Source organism: Dermochelys coriacea, chromosome 20 (assembly GCF_009764565.3).
Source record: "Dermochelys coriacea isolate rDerCor1 chromosome 20, rDerCor1.pri.v4, whole genome shotgun sequence".
Lineage (NCBI taxonomy): Eukaryota > Metazoa > Chordata > Testudines > Dermochelyidae > Dermochelys > Dermochelys coriacea.
This window is the reverse complement of record NC_050087.2, coordinates 14,533,280-14,547,223: the sequence shown is the minus strand read 5'-3', so window position 1 is coordinate 14,547,223 and position 13,944 is coordinate 14,533,280. Positions and strand designations below refer to the sequence as shown.

The 13,944-nt window shown below is 49.6% G+C and overlaps 1 protein-coding gene and 1 long non-coding RNA gene across 7 annotated transcripts in view; one reads left to right on the top strand and one right to left on the bottom strand.

The window, feature by feature from the left end:
* LOC122458381 overlaps positions 1–8,123 on the top strand; it is a 60,186-nt gene extending 52,063 nt beyond the window's left edge. For all 6 annotated transcript variants that reach the window (XR_006278405.1, XR_006278406.1, XR_006278401.1 and 3 more), the window contains one exon: positions 5,000–8,123. This is a non-coding gene — a long non-coding RNA (uncharacterized LOC122458381). The remainder of the gene's footprint in view (positions 1–4,999) is intronic.
* On the bottom strand, positions 22–10,118 carry LOC122458380 (CD209 antigen-like protein C). The gene is made up of 9 exons (XM_043506864.1): positions 9,870–10,118; positions 9,215–9,325; positions 8,117–8,206; positions 5,598–5,648; positions 5,091–5,180; positions 3,788–3,901; positions 2,461–2,612; positions 1,088–1,197; positions 22–353 (listed from the first exon to the last, which is right to left on the bottom strand). Exons 1-9 carry the CDS (start codon positions 9,964–9,966, stop codon positions 221–223), a joined length of 948 nt encoding a protein of 315 aa, XP_043362799.1. The 5' UTR covers positions 9,967–10,118; the 3' UTR covers positions 22–220.
* Positions 10,119–13,944: the final 3,826 nt, after the last annotated feature.

Genomic DNA, 13,944 nt, shown 5'->3' with positions numbered 1-13,944 from the left:
ATCCAGATTGGTTAGTAACTTAGATCGGTTAATCATTAAATCACAGTGTTTTGATCGCATGTGCTGCAATGAGCCACAGGAGACACATTGAAGAGCTTCTTGCAGCTCGAGAGCAGCAGTCTGAGAATCATTGATTTAGAGAGATGATAGCTCCTGAGCAGTCCCATGTGGGGCAGGCTGTGTGACACCTCCCCTCCCTGCTGTGAATTCAGGGACTCAGCTAGCACTGCCGTTCGCAGATCCAGTAATGACTCAAGGAGCAGATGGCATCGTTCCACCTCCCGTCAATGCGCAAGGTGCCACAGTCCTCCCCATGCTGCCCAGAATTGTTGGGTTCCCCGGCCCCCCAGAACCTGAGAAGGAAACAGAAGCCCCATGGAATTAGAGGTCTCTAATTTGAAAACCTCCTCCATGTGGGTGGTGTGAAATGAGCCAGCTCCTAGGGGATAGGTCTCCTCGTCACCCATGCCACTGACTGGCTTGATAGTTTTAGCAGAGAGTCAAGGTGGGCATGGACTGATCTGCCTACTCACAACTTGAGGTAGTGCCTGGAGGTCAAGGCCATGGCAGGTTGGTGCTAGCCACTGAATAGTAGGAAGGCAGCCAGTCACTGCTCAAGCCATAGCTGTTCTCTGGTGCATTTTACGGGTGAAGAAACTGAGGCAAAGAGCAGGAAGCGAAGTGCCTCACAGTCTGCCAGCAGAGCACACTGTTGGGGCTGAGACTAGAACCCAGGAGTGCTGCCTACGTGTCCACTGCCCTGTCAACTGGGCCATGTTGCTGTTCTCCCCAGCACCTTTCCTTAGCATGACATTCAGAGTGCCCCATGGTAAAGCAGCTTTCTGCTCCCCAGGAACACCCCAGGTGCTGTCCCTGCTCTGTGCTCACCCTGGATGACAGTAGCATGGAGGCAGTAGCAGACTCATAACCTTCTTTACCTGGTTTAGCCACTAAAGCCCCCTGAAGTATCAATTGCATTAGTAACAGTGCTCCAGCTCGCTCTTTAGGGAGAGAGGAGATAAAGCAGAAATAGCTGATTGTAAGGGACAGTTCTCTCTCCAAAGAGGCTGAACAAAGAGGGACTTGCCTGACAGACAAGGGGCTGCCATCCAGCCAGCGCCACTCCCCTTCCTTCGCTGAGTCGCTGAGGCCCAGCCAGTACACTTCAGGCTCAGTGATGTGGTTTGACAAAAACATCTGTATGGGAAAACAGGTGAAGAAGACAATCATGATCCCAAGCAGAAGGTGAGAGGGGAGGGGAGGGGGTTTCATGGGGCCTGTGTTTGTGGCCAGCAGAGTCTGTAGCTGTAGATTCTCACCCCTCTCCGTTTTTCCAACCCTTTACATTAGGGCTGGCCACCCAAGATTTCTCAGGACGCACCAGGCACTCCCATGGATGCATCGCTTCCTCTCTCCAAGAGGAGTGACCGTTGTGCATCATGGGAGATGTAGATTGACTGGGTAGCCTGACCGCTAAAGAATGGGGGCCTGAGGCATCAAAACTACAGCTCCCATGAGGCACTGCAGCAGCATGTCCAAAGTGAAATGTTTCAGTTTTCCGTTGAAAATTTGCAGTATATAAATATTTGCCCCGCAAAATGAAATTTTCCACAGGGAAAAAAAAGCTTCATTTTCTGACCGGCTGTACTTCAAATGCTTCATCTCTGCCCTTTGCCCATTCTGCACCCTAGTTACTGAGGGAGCCTTAAGTCCACGCCTGAAGATGAGACAGCGAAATACACACACTATGAGCTGTACTGCTCGGGAGTCAGATTTTGGTTCTGGTGACTCCAGATTCACACCAGTACTTTGACCACCTCTGCACTGCATGTGCATCCTCCCAGCACCAACTAGTCTCCCAAAGTCCTGTTCCCAGCAGGCACCGGTCTTAATTTAAAACTTAAGGTGGATTCTCCCTCAGGGCAGGATTCCTTCTGCAAAGTCCTGATGAGGAATCTGGAGTGGGGTCTTCCCCCGGATATCAAAAGGCCTTCCCCGGTGTAGTAGTGAGCTGCTGTGAAAAGCATTTTACCTCTGGAACAGCAGCTGAAATTCTGCCCAGGTCGGTAGTGATCAAATGTTATTTTTAGATCCCCATAGGACTCTGTGATTTGGATTCACAGGGGATTAGAACTGCCCCCCGCCCCACACACATGAATTTGGATTCACATCGAACCATCCACCTCCGACACTGAGATTTCTGTTCACAAAGCTCACTCGACATTTTTCAAATGACTCTAAGTATCCAGGTTCCCTCAATCCTTCTTGAACAGCAAGCTACATCCAAATATATTGCTAAATTCCTGGAGAACTTGGACCAGACTGTGATCTCAGTTATGCTGGGGTCAATCAAGAGTAACTCCAGATTCACCCTGGTATAACAGCACAGAATCTGGCTCCTTGTGCTTAATTCCCTCCATTCTGCATGATCCAAAATAGGAATCTGAGTGGATGGCTTACCTGTTCCTGTTTGGTGTTAACAATAACCAGGTGAGACCCTTCATTGGTACAGAACTGCTTAGCATCCAACCAGGATTTAGCCAATGTTGAAAAGAAGTAGCAATTTTTCTCAAAATGCTGCCAGCCAGGTGGACATTTTGTGCAGATGAATTCTGCGAGAAGTCAAATTATGGGACAAGCCTGCATTAGAGAGTCAAAATGTAGTCCAACAGAAGTGTAAAAACTCAGCCGTGTCCCCATACTTTTTATTTACTTCTGACATTCTCACTGGGTTCAAGAAAATAATTTGCACTGAATTTGCGTATTCCCTGAAATTGGATTCTTTTTCCTTCCACCAGCCGCTTACAAGCAGTTAAAAAATTCTTGAACGTATTCAGTATTTGGACTTATTCATGAATTTCACCATGACATTTCCCCGCCCCCTCCTGAGAAGCTTGCCATATAGGTTGTTGCAAATATTCATACTTTGACATTCATCCTCTGTCGGGGTGTTTTTAAAAGTTACAGGCATTGTCACCGCTCTGGCATGTGGTAGCAGGCAGCAGGGCCTGGTTTCCCATTGAAAAATGAATCAGTGAGTTAATATTTTCCTAGTATAATTTCTTGGATTTTTGCTCTGGGCACTAGTCCTGGAAAAAAGGTGCCCATAAACAAAATGAAGGCTAATCTGTGATCTCTGCCCAGACACTATGTCCAGTCTCCTAGATACAACTCTGCCCCAAGAACTGACCCTAGTTAGAGAGTGGCAGGCAGGGAGCAAACTCCCTTGCTAGTTGCAACAGCTCCCGCCACAAAATATCACAGCCTGCAAACAACAGCATAGCATGTCTTCAAAGACCGAATGCTGCTGAAATGTTTGGAAAGAGAACTTGCAAGCTGATGTACAACAACACCATCTGGTGGCTTCTGCCATACAGTATTGTAGCCATCCCATGTTAGGCTCCATTATGTATTTAGCCAACTAGGGGCAAGATTATCAGCTGTGTCTGTTTCCATTGGGTGGAGGGCAGGTATCAGGGAATGGGTTATGGCTTCCTGAGTCTCTGGCTGGTTCTACACCAACTCAGGTGCCCAAGGCATAGAACCAATGAGAGAATCAGGGCCAGGCAGGAGGGTGGCATGGGAGACATCTGTGCTGGCTCTACAGCCTCTGGGGCCTCCCAGCTGGGGAGATGTGGTCAGTTTCAGTGAACAGGGAGCTGCGCAGGCTATAGGCCTATTGGGAACATGAAAGTTGAATGCGCTGTTCCCTGCTGGCTTGCACTAACTCTAGGCATTTGCGATTAACGCTGTCACTGGTTTCAAGCCCTGTCTGCTGCCCCCTTACCCGTGATTTTCTGTAACTCCTCCTGCACCCTGCTCAAGACTTCCTGGAGTCTGTCATGGTCCCTTCTTGCTTCAGCCAGCTCATTCGACATACTATGCGTTAGGTTTCTTATCTCTGTCGGAACAGGCAGGGGGTAGAAAAATGCCACCGGAATCAACAGGTTGATATTTTTGGGCTGGCTCAGACCTTCCTTCATAGCAGCTGGAAATTTCTAACTATGTATCCATCCATCCGCAAACACATTATCTGTCCCCATTCACAGCCTTCGACCTAGCTACACTCCGATACTGGAGTCCACCATTGTATTAGCTAAGCACCTCTGTTATCCTGGGCTCATTGATTTTCCTTCAAGCCAACTGTTGGATTCAGTGAGGGAATTTCTACCTCAGTTGGCCGGCAATCAGGTAGCCCACACTCCCCCTCAGAATCACAGGGCTCTTCTCTGGAGGTCTAAATCTATAGTCACGGCAGTGACCCCACCATCACCAAGATCAGAATCTGGCTCATGTTTGCACGGGATGGGCCTGATACCAGAAGGGCTGAGCATTCCCGAATTTCTCCTGCAAGCCATGGGAGCTTTGAGCTCTCAGCAGCTCTGAGTGAACCAGAGGCCCCTCCTGCCCCCCCCAAGTCCCTGCCAGCCCCTCACTCCCACATATCTACAGGGTATTGAGACCACAATTCAGCAAAGCACTTAAACATAAAGCCAGTGATTTTCAACCTTTTTTCCTTTGCGGACCCCTGAACTTTAGAATGGTGGTGAGGACCATTTGGAAATCTTAGATATAGTCTGTGGACCCCCACGGGTCGATGGACCACAGGTCGAAAACCACTGCTCTGAGCACATATCATCCCACACAGTAATCAGGAGTGTAAAATTGTTTGACAGTTGCTATCAGGGTAAACAACTTGGGGATTGAACTGGGGCCCTCCAGAGATAAAACCACCCATCCATTTCCCCAAATCAGCACAGAGGGGGACCTGTCACACCTGCTCACCAATGGGTTACACATGCATAAGTGCCTTTGCTGGATCAGGGTCTGAGATCCAAAGTTCTGCTGCAGCATGAACTGGGCCCAGGATAAAACCCGGGAAGGTCCATTGGTACAGGATGCAGCTGATCCCAAACTAAAATGGGATTATCTATGTAGGGCTCCCTGCTCCATCCTTACACTTCCCCTTTCTTATCCTCCTTCTTTCCTTCCATTTCAGCTTGCCCTCCACATGGAAAGATCAGACCCAGGAGTCCCTCTACAAGGAAGTAGCAGTGATCAGGCGTTGGAAGGAAAAGGATGTTTCTCACCTATGGCGTCCTGGAGATGTAATACGTCTTTCACATAATCATCTTGGACCTCCTCTATTGCCAACCTAATCCCAGCCAGCTCCTTGGACACTGCAAACAACAGGGGACAGAAAACAACTTTTGTAAATGTGCATGTCAAAGGGAGAGACCCCACCCCTGTGAAACCCCCACAATTTTATTGCACGTCTTCTGACATTTGATATGTTTCTTCAAGCTCCCACTCCTTGATTTATGAAGTTAGGAGAGCATCTCAGCTTTCATTTAAAAAAATTAATTTCTACCCCTCATGGTAGCGGAGAACAGCTTAATAACATGACCCAAGCATGACCCTAAAGGCTCAGAAACCAGAACACAAATAAATCAAGCCCAACATTTATTGTATTTTTTAAAATCTCATGAGTTTTAAGCCAGTCTCATGGGCTTGACTCATGATTTTTGAATGCTGGGGTTGGCAGCACAAGGGAACTCTTTATACCCAACCTCTTGAGAAAAATAAACAGAACATACCATTAAGAAGTCGATTGTTAAACATGTTGAATTCTTTGGACATCTTCAACTCTAAAAGGAAGATGAGAAAATGGGGAGTTTCCTTTTTAAATAACAACACAGGACCTCATGCTGCCCCACCCACACGCTCCACCCCTGAGGAATGCTGGATAAGGACCATTCATCCAGGAGCGTGTGAAATTTATGGAGCAAGGGCAGTCGTTGGCAAGGACATAAATGGGTTTCACTTATAGCTATTAATGATTTATATTACAGTGCTGCCTACAGGCCCCAACTGAGATTAGGGCCCCTTTGTGCCAGGTGCTGCACAAACCCGAACCGAGATTGGGTACCGTTGCTCTGGGCACTGCATAGACACAGAGCGAGAGACAGTTACAATACAAATAGAAAAGAAATGTTATCTATTTCACAGATAGTGAAACTGAGGCACAGAGAAATGAAGTGACTGTTTCAAGGTCACAGCGGGAGTCAGCAGCAAAACTGGGAACTGTAGCCAGATCTTGTGAATTCCAGCCCACGCCTGAGCCAGAACAGCAGCCAACCTCTACTCAGCTGGAGCTCAGACTCCCTTTGGGAGCAGCAGGATCTGAGTACTAACCCACTGTTACTGTGATGTTCTCAGTGCCCATGACTTGCTGCACAGTGATACCCCTGTAGTCCAGGTGGATGCAGGCTCATTACAGCATTTAGAGTCCTGGGGCAAATTAAGATCAGTGTTTATTAAGAGAGATCTAGTCAATGACCCACGCAGGGGAACTGTGGTGGAAAAAACAGGTCAGACCCAGGACTGCATTGAGGCAATCCAGCAGCAACCAATTAAAGGAGGGCATAAGTAGTTGCTGTTTATAGGATCCCTGGATTGGGACCTAGAGTAGTGGGCAGGCCTAGTGTCCCCACCAGCGCTAGCAAAGTGGACTAAGCCCCAAGAAGGGGACAAGGCTTGTTCAGCACAGCGGGACTCAAAGGGCCCAGAGATGGAACTGAAACCTCTAGTGAGGGGCGACAGTTTGTTGAACTCTTTGCTACTTCAGAAAGTGCTCATCCATTTTTGACTGTGTGACTTGGCCAGAGGGCTGAGCCACTCATGGTGACAACCTACAGGGGGTGCCAGGAGCAGGAGGAAGTCCTTCAGTACCAGATGCAGCAGCAGGAGACACTCAAGAGGCGAGTGTCCCCCCATTACAGGCAGCAATTGGTAAGGTTGTAAATGGGTTTCACTTATTATTTCATTATTATTGCCTAGAAGCCCCAGCTGAGACTGAGGCCCCTTTGTTCCAGGTGCTGTATAGACCCCAACTGACATAGAGACCCCGTTGCTCTGGGTATTGCACAGTGATAAAATGAGAGACACTCCCTTACCCTGAGCTGAAGAGCTTACAATACAATAAGACAAGAAATGTTACCCATTTCACAGATAGTGAAACTGAGGCACAGAGAAATTAAGTGACTCTTTCAAGGTCACACAGGACGTCAGCAGCAAAACTGGGAACTGAAGCCAGATCTCCTGAGGTCCAGCCCATGCCTAAGCCATAACGCCAGCCAACATCTATTCAACTCGGGGCTCAGAGCCTGTTTGGAGCAGCAGGGTCTGAGTACTAACCCACTGTTACTGTGATGTTCTCAATGCCTGTGATGTGCTGCACAGTGACACCCCTGCAGTCCAGGTGCGTGCAGGCTCGTTACAGTGTTTAGAATCCCAGAGAAAAATTAGGAAATTAACAACAGCGTTTATTCAGAGAGATCCAGTCAATGACCAGCGAAGGGGGACTGTGTTGGAAAGAACATTTCAGACCCAGGACAGCACTGAGGGAATCCAGGGGCAATAGGCACACCCAGTATGGTAGTTCCCATTGGCCCTCCCTCTGTAGAATGGTTCCAACCCTAGGTAGGTTCGCAGGGGCCATCTGCTGGATGATTGGAGACCCATCATCACACTTCTCCCCCGTCCAGATTACTACTTCCTTACTTCATTTGAGCTAGGGTTTGTCCTGGAGAACACTGGAGCCCCAGGTACATGCCTACCCCTGGGAAAGACCATTCCATCTACGCCAAGACTTCCCCAGCAGGATGACACTTTCAGCCAATGAGACACTGGTGGAAAAGTGACCTCATCAGAACAAAAAAAGAAAAGGAGTACTTGTGGCACCTTAGTGCACCTCTTCTTTTTGCGAATACAGACTAACACAGCTGCTACTCTGAAACTCATCAGAACAAAATTTCATTGGACAATCAGTGATCCTAGGAGCAGGACAATGTTGTCCAACAACTTCTAAGAGCAGCTCCCACCTCCTGTGGTTGTCCCTCTCCCCACAATGATCTACAGACCTATCTGAGCTCTGGTCAGATCCCCAGCTGATGTTTGTCTACTCAGCTCCACTGAAGTCCCAGGAGCTACATCAACTTCCACCAGCGGTGCAAATGACCCCGTGGGCCTAACTCTCCCCCCCCTTGAGGCATAAGGACCAAGAAAGATCTGCCAAGTTCGACAAGGAATAGAAACATTTCCTTTATCCTCTCACCTAGATAGTCCTGGTGATGTGACAGATTTCTCTTGGCATCTCTTCTGATCATATCTCGATCCAGCTGGGCTTCAGCAAGACCCTGGGAAACTGTAGACATGAGACTTTTGATAGCGGAGTAAAATTTATCAGCAGGGGAAAACCATATCTTTGGGGATATCCGTGCTGCTGTAAAGTGCACTTTCCTCTCAGTTACCACACAAGACTTCTGATGTCCATTACCTCATGCTAGCTGTGGTCCTCCGCTACAGCGCCCTGTGCTTAACACAGGGATTCATTATTCTGGACACCAGCTCGGTCCTGGGTACAATGTAGAGCTGAGCTGGGGCTGCTCTATGTTACATTGAGCTGCCAGTGGCCCCAAGATACACAGTGCAGTTGCTACTACTATACACGAGCACGGAATGTGGTTGGACAGCTTCAAGGGGCATAGCAAAGCTGAGAAAGAAAAGGGTCAGCCTTCGGAGAGCAATGCAGGGGTCTGATTGCAGAGCAGAGCAGAAAGCTGCCTGCTGTCACAAGGAGCCTGCCTCGGCTTGTGTGTGGTTAGCTGGTTGCAAAGTTTAAAAGGAAAGGAAGGCGTTTGTCGGGCCCAAGCTCTCCTTGTGTTAATGTGGAAGAGGCAATGGTGGCAGCGCACTGTGCCATGCCCCTGTTGCATTGTTCTCACTTCCAGACATTCCCTCTCCGCTAGCGGGATCCACAGCCAGCCCTTTGCACTGGCCCCAGCACACTGTTGAAAAAAGAACATTTTTGTATGAATATTTCACAACCTTCAAAATCTCACCACAAACATGGCCCAGTTATTGATTTTGGGTGAGATTTTCCTGAGATTTGTGAGCACAAGTCCCATGGAAAGCTAGCAGGAGTTAGGCTAAGGACAAATCCCACCCCTTTGAAAATCCGGTCACCTTAACTCAGAGGTGAGGGAAAGTTACCTAGCAATGGCAACTGCTCCATAATGAAGGTCACAGCTGAGCCTCCATTCTCAGCCCAATTTTGTGCCCCACTGCTAAAATCCACCAAAAACTAGTGAGAGCCACATCACTCTTGGCAGGTGAGATCTGAGGCCGAGGTAGAAATGAACAGGAGACTTACATTTCCCAAGGTTCACCACAATGAGAGCTGTAGCCACTGCAATGCAAAATGCCAGCAGGACATACAGGATCACAATGGCCTTCCTTTGGGCGGTGTTGGAGAGGCAAAGAGCTGTGGGGAGCAACACTGGTTAGATCTTTCAATGCAGGATCAACCCCACCTAACATTCCCTTTGGGGAGAGACTCCAGGCACTGAACGTGGTTCCCTAAAAGGGAAGATGACTGGACAATGGGAGGGGAGTGATTCACCACAAGGTCAACACCTTGAGGTACTTCTAAGTCTCCCCTGTGTTCCATTTTCCATGTTGGGAATCCCCAGGGCCCGTGCAACCACTAGGCAAACTTGGTGGTCGCCTAGGGTGCCAAGTGGTTGGGGGTGGCGGTGGCATGGAGGTAAGCTGGGGCAGGGGGGCGCGGGGAGGGCCTCCTGCAGCTAAGTAACGGGGTGCAATGGCGGGGAGCTACCGCAGGGGGGCTCCCCGGGTCATGGGGAGGGGGCGGCGGCAGTAAGAGGGTGGCAGCGGGTACGAGTACAATCTCCTGATTGTGGGCACCGACCAACCACAAATTCGGAAAGCCAGGAATACGACACAGGCCTCCTGACTCCTAGGGCAGCTCCTTAATCACAAGACCACCCTTCCTCAGGCCAGCTCACCTTTGCCGCCTCTCCCAGGTGAGCTGCTCGCTCCCTGCACTGTCAGTTCCACCTGTTCTGCGTTGTCCCATTTGTGATAGCAGCTGTCCGGGTGCATGACTGCGGATGTCTCTGTTCGGCTCCCTACCGTCGGTGCAGTTTATATTGATAGGAGCCATCATCATGCCTTTCCGGGGGAACGGACGCCTGTGGTCACACTTCCCATTCTCACAGTTGCCTGGTGAGGGACCACGGCCCAACCATTTCCTCTCCAGATCAGTGCAGATTCATAGAGTCTTTGTGATTGCAGTTTCTGGTCCTTAGACTTCCAGGCTCTGGGATTGCTCAACTCCCATTGACTTTTATCAGAGCATGTTGAAATCAGCACTTCTCTCCCAGAGGCTGCTCAAGACAATCTGCCACCCTAGGCAAAACTTCGATGTTCCATCCCCCTCCTCAGAGGCCAAGGGTGGCAGATTTGGCCAGTCACTCCTACATCGTGAAGGAAAGGGCGGCAGTGCCAAATTCCAGTGAGTGGCGTTGTGGTCTTGCATGACTGGGGGACAGCCAGGCTAAATTTGCCACTGTAGGCAGCTGCTCAGAAGTTTGCCACCGTAGACATCTGCCTACATTGCATGTACCTAGAGCAGCCTCTGCGAGCACCTCACCTGATGGGGTCCTGTACTATTCCTGGACACGCTAGACAGGATGGCAGGTGGGCTTAGCAGAAGGCTTCTTGGCCAGAAAAATATCAGTTTCTCACCAATAACAGGAGTCACACTCACTCTTCCAACTGGAAGTTTGTGGCATGGGCATCTTGATCCCACAAGGGCAAATGAACACTTGAAGAACTAAGAGGACATTTGACCCCCCTGGACACCCCAGGGTCTGCTGGATCAGATAATCTCCTGTAGACTTCTCAGGGTTTGTGGGAACATGTGCCAGTGACTGCAGGGTAGTGGAGCTCACTACACCAGCTGTAACTCTGCCAGGGGCTCGTCCAAACCCGCTAGTTAAGAGGTTGGGGCAGTGTTCACTCTCTAAGCACTGCTTGTCCAGCTGTAAGAAGCCAGGTGGAACCAATGCCAAGGTACTCTGCTGAGGGGCAGTTTGAGTGGGGAGGCAGGCTAGCCCTGCAGGGGGAAGTAGCCAGAATCCCTTCCTTCCACTTGTAATCCAAGAGTGGCCGTTGCCTCGTAGTGACTCCTTGGAGACAGCAGCTCAGCATTTCGCTGATAACTCTACATACTCTCGCTCACACCAGCACAAAATCCACTAGGTCAGCGATTACACGATCCCAAGGATGGTCATGAGTAGGGCCCTACCGAATTCATGGTCATGAAAAACGTCACAAACCATGACATCTGGCTATTGCAGAGGCATTGCAGGATTGCAACCCTTACTTCCACACCACTACCATCAGCAGCTTCCTCCAGCCAGGGGAGGTTCCTGGAGGTGGGAGTGAGTCCTCAGATGGGGTGCCCTGAAACCCTGACCCTTCCTGACTCCAGGCAGAGTGCTTGGGTTAAAGGGGCTTAATGAGGCCTTGGGCTGGCTGAGTGTGGGAGGGGGTGGGGGTGACCGTGGCACCCCCCAGACCACAGCATCCTGAGTGGTCACCCTCCCATGAGGCCAGCCCTGCCCCCCCTCAAAAAGTTATGACCCCACCCATACCATGTCACCCTCACTTCTGCACTGCTGCTGGTGGCAGCACTGGCTTCAGAGTTGGGCTCCCAGCCAGCAGCCGCCACTCTCCGGCCACCCAGCTCTGCAGGCAGTGCCGCCGCCAGCAGCAGTGCAGAAGTAATGGTGACAATATCACAACCCCCGTACAATAGCCTTGCAATCCCCCAAAATCCCCTTTTTGGGTCAGAACCCCTACTGTTTCCACACCATGAAATTTGAGATTTACATATCTGAATCCGTGAAATTTTTAAAAATCCTCTGACCGTGAAATTGACCAAAAGAGGCTGTGAATTTGGTAAGGCCCTAGTCATGAGATTTTTGGCAAGTAACAATTCTGAGGCCAATTGTATTTTTTAAAAAATCACCCTGCAGGTTATGTTGGAAGCATGACAGGCGGTCTGGTGGCAGCGGGGTTGGAGTGGGGGTCAGGAGATCTGGGTTCCAGTCCTGTCTCTGTTGCAGGGTAACCCTCTATGCATTGGTCTCCCCATCAATAAAATGGGTATAATGACATTGACCTCCTTTATGAAGAAAGACCAAGGTACATTATATATATTAGACCTCACTGACTTGATCCTCTGTCACCGCTTCAGAGGAAGGTGTAAGGAGTCCCTAGGTGGACAAGTCTATACCAGCACTGATGGGCTGATGGATACATTTGAGGAGGCAGCTGTCAGTAGCGTTGAGCTGAACACCATTCTGCTTTGAGAACCCGAATACGCCAGTGACATTGTCCTGTTGGTCCAGTTCAGTGAATCACTGCAGCTGATGGCGAGCTGGTCAGGCGAGAAGTGTCATGCATTGGTCTGGCTATTAACCCAGATAAAATGAAGTCCCTTGCCATTAGCATCTAACAACCTCCAGCTCCAAATTACAACCAGCTCACTGTTCACCTGCCTGGACTGTTAAATATTTGGGCAGCATCATAGACAGTCCTGGAAGATGCTTGAAAGATGTGGGTGCCCGTACTCGTATCGCAGCAGCAGCCATGTTTCAGGTCATTCAGGAGTCTTTGTGGGACCATCATGACATCAGGCTTGCTATGAAGCTGTGGACCTACAGAACCACAGTTATACCAACTCTATCATCTGGAAGTGAAATGTGTGTGGTCAGGAAGGCTGAAGGACACTGGACTGATGCTGTCGATTCTCCTGATGTTGTCATTGTCTCTGTCAGGTGTTTCATATCAAGTGGCAGGAGAAGATCAGAAATGAGGATATTAAAAGCTGAACTCAGCAATCGCCTTCATCAGCACTGGTTTGGGATCAGCAGCTTTCCTGGTAGGGAAGTATTATAAGATTGAAAGACCAACAAATTCCAAAGCATGTGTACCAAGAAATACTGCTAAACAGCCAGTAATCATGTGTGTGCCAAAAGCTTACATTTGCCAGTGATGGACATAAAAGGAGTATGAAATCAGACCACCCTAAGTATCTTTCCAGAGATTGACTTGGGTGGCGCTCACTGTGCTGGGTGCTTTCCAGAGATGCAAGAAGGGACAGTCCTTGCCCTGAGGAATTCACAGGCTCAAGATTGACAGACAGACAGGCAGGGGCCAGGGAAGGGGAACAGCCAAACCACCAAATGACGATCAGCAAGATTCACTAGAGATAGCCCGGCAGAGAGTGACTGAAGTGTGCACAGGGTTGGAGCCTGTGTAATGGGCTGTGGGAGGTTGTACCATGCATAGGTGCCTTTCTGGAGGTGGGCACAGTGGTGGCTGTACCTGCTGCAGACAAAGCTGGGACATGGGCTGAGCAGGAGGCATGGGGCAATTGTACAAGGGACAGATAAGACTGAGGACATGGTTGGGGTGGGGGTTGCAGATGACTGTATGAGTGGGAGATTAGGCTGGGACATAGAATGAGGGTCGGAGTTATTGGACAAGAACAGACAAGGCTGAGGATGTGGGTGGAGTGAGGGGCACGGATGAGGGCAAACAAAACCAGGAGTATGAATGGCGCAGGGGCTGTGGCTACTGTGGGTTATGAAGTTCAGCCAGCGATAAGCAGGGAGCCTCACTGTGCCTGGGTGTCTGGGATTTGCCTTCTGCGGGGCTCCATGGTTTGGTTCCAGCAGCCTCCGCATAGAGTTTCCTCAATTTAAACGTTAGGGTCATTTCTGATGCGCTTCCTCATTCTAGTTAATTTCCCTCTTTCTAGTCCCAGAGCTAATTCTAGGCACAGTTTCATTTCTGAGTTAGTGGAAGCTTATTACATAGGGCCAAATCCTTAGCTGGCGTAAATGGCTGTATTGATCCCAATGGAGTGATGCCAATTTTCACAGCTGGGGATCTGGCCCCATTGACTCCAATGGAACGATGCTGTTTTACACCAGTGGGAGATCTGGCCCCATTGTTGTCACTCTTAGGCCTTTTCTACATTATACTGCTATGAACGAAACTGTGAAT